The sequence below is a fragment of the Montipora foliosa genome, chromosome 12, assembly GCF_036669935.1.
Source record: "Montipora foliosa isolate CH-2021 chromosome 12, ASM3666993v2, whole genome shotgun sequence".
Classification (NCBI taxonomy): Eukaryota; Metazoa; Cnidaria; class Anthozoa; order Scleractinia; family Acroporidae; genus Montipora; species Montipora foliosa.
In genome coordinates, this window is record NC_090880.1 from 19,505,565 (window position 1) to 19,508,384 (window position 2,820).

At 39.0% G+C, this 2,820-nt stretch overlaps 1 protein-coding gene across 1 annotated transcript in view; it reads right to left on the reverse strand.

Annotated features, from left to right (window-relative positions):
- LOC137979578 (uncharacterized) overlaps window positions 1–2,282 on the reverse strand; it is a 21,166-nt gene extending 18,884 nt beyond the window's left edge. Inside the window, exon 1 of the mRNA XM_068826868.1 lies at window positions 2,151–2,282. Within this exon, the coding sequence (XP_068682969.1) occupies window positions 2,151–2,211 (61 nt within the window). The 5' untranslated portion in view covers window positions 2,212–2,282. The remainder of the gene's footprint in view (window positions 1–2,150) is intronic.
- Window positions 2,283–2,820: the final 538 nt, after the last annotated feature.

The following is a 2,820-nucleotide window of genomic DNA, read 5'->3' on the forward strand; positions in this document are numbered from 1 at the left end:
TATCTTATAAGTGAAAGGATACGAACGGCTTTGACGTAAAGATGGAGATGGAGACTGCACGAACGCTTCACTGACGTTCTTGGCACGATAAGCGCAACTATTTTTCCTTATTCAACCAATATGATAAAAATCTTTTCGTGGCGCTGCCGTAGCCGTCGAAGCCGCTTAAATTTCTTGCATTTGTTCTCAGTTTAACGAAAGATTAACTCCCGTCGTAAAGCATGGTTTAGGCCTCTCTATGCTATGCCAGGAACGGCATCTATATCAGTTGTTCGACTCCTAAGAGATACACTTAGATACTTCCGGAGTCATCTTCGATAAACCTATTTGCTTTTGATTCAGAGTGAACTAAAAGCTTAAGCGGATTATGTAACACACTCGTTTATTTCTGGTTCTGGTCTTTCTTTTGTCGTATTGACTCATTCAGCAATCTAGTTCCCAGGGATTTTCTCCGCCGAGAGAAAAAAAGCCCTGAGTATGAGGTTGGTCGTTCAGGTCATTTGCACAGCCTGCCTCGCGCTGTGAAATGTAGCCGTTACACAGGAAGTCGTTTGCTTGTTCGCTTTCAGCTGTGGTACAGTTGTTTAGCAAATTCGTCAAACTGTGTGGCAAACTGGTGAGGAAATCGGGTCGCCGTCTTCGAAGCCTTTTCTTCTTTGGCAGCACCCAAGAACGATAATTTTCTTCAGGGTTTAATCCCTTCTGTTTTTACTTTCTTATAATATACCTTGTGGGTGTAATATTCGTTACAATGTATCGAAGCTGGAAAAAGAATTGAGTTGAGGAAACTTAGTCATTTATCTGACTGGCGCTTTTGAATTATACACGATATAAATTACAAAAATAACAGTCATGGATGTGGCCGGAGAAAGATATTAACTTGAAAATGATTGCATTTCAACTTGACAATGTTTCACACAAGTCATTCCAATTCGATTGCTGACTGAAGAGTAAAGGACATTGCAACCCCTTGAATCATTGCGAGACACATTTTATGAAAAGCCGGACGGTAGAACTCAATACCACTTTTTACGACGGAGTTTTGCAGAACTTATCAGTTGATCACCTCTCAGTAAAGACTCGGAATTGGCTCAGTGTTTTAAGGTGTGTTACACTGTCAAATGTTCGGAGCGATTGGCCATGTAATTATTGGTTAATAAATGGAACCGTAAAAAGCGACTTTAGTTAGATAATCCTGATAAAGTCCGCTAAACGCATTGCAAATAGCTGGGAGAAATTATAAGTCGGACACATGATGTTTCAATACAAAGTCCGTTCAAATTCATTAGCAGGAAACGGAGACTTTGCAAGTCATAAAGACATGACTTTATAAACAAATTATTTCACACTGTGATCTATGAGCTCAAGAAAAAAAATCATTTCAAATGAATGTGATATTCGTATTTATAATACTATAAGACTTCTTCTGTTCCGTCTCGAGCAAACAGCTGAGGGTCAGCTTAGAGGACCGAAGGATCGAGAAAAAGGATGTCACTCAAAGCCATGAGCTTATCTAAGCTCTAACAACCCAACGTGATGAACTACATTGGTTCTTAAGTTTATGCGCAAAATAAATTTCCCACTTGGCTAATAACAAAGTCCCCCTAAACGATGTTTTGAATGTGTCCAGATAAAAGGTATCACTATATTTGCCGAGAGTTTCAGTACAACGACTTCAGCAATCAATTTGTTTTTTTTAGCTTGTCACACACAAACTGTTGTTATCTTCTTTGAATCTGAACCTCATTTGGACTGAACTACGCATTATATCAGTCGCATTCTAGATAGCTAGAAAAAAAGAAATAAAATTGTGCAAAGATTAAAGGAGAACGTGGAAATGTCCACTGACACATATTAACTGCTGTAACATCCCTTGAATTTGAGAACTCATTTGGAACTGCACATTATGTCGCATTAGATAACTGGGAAAAAAGATATAAAATTGCGGAAAAATTTACACGGAGAACGTGGGAATGTCTTAGCCAGTGTAGGCGCATACCTAACAACTATAACTGTAACATGCACGTTTCCCTAAATTACTAGCAAATATGTTCTTGTTAAACCAAGTATGAAAAATTCTATTACTGCACAGTTAAACGTGAAACATTTCATGGAATAAACTAGAAGAGAATTATTTCCTATTCGCAGACCTGAAAGTCGTCCAAGCATGGGTCGGCGTGAGTCAGACTGGTTCGAAGGACCTTCTGCCATGTTGTCGATTAGCTAGGAGGGAGAACTTGAGCGCACAGTGGTTCTATGTGATTAGAAAACCAAGCTTGGCCTTAATCGTTTATAAAACCGCAAAAGACCCTTGAATGGCTCTAAATATATTCATGGGGGCAAAGACAGATCACGATGTTAGCCGTAGAATTTTCTGGAAATCTATATATGCCTTGCAGGTACAATAGGTTGTTATTAAATTACCATTCACCAAAAAAATATTTACATGCACTGTAAGGGGCTCGTGGTGTTTCGAGGGGATTTAAGGGAACTGGTACGCGATTTGGGAAGATGTTCAAATGTATGGCATCTCGAACAGAACATGATGGTTTTGGAACTTTCTTGGATCCTCTAAACATCGCACGCCAAGGGTCAATGATTGATCCATGAGTTATTGGAAATCCTTAGAGCGTGTAGAAATACTCACCAGATACTATAATCAAATATAATTATGGTATCTCATAACACTGGAAAGTTTTATGGGAATATATTAACCGGCACTAAAAGGTGGATAGCTGTTCGAAAATTATGAAAACAAAGAGTCATGTGGCTGGAGTGTGAAATATCAACTGGTGGATGGTCAGACAAAAAGATGGCCTC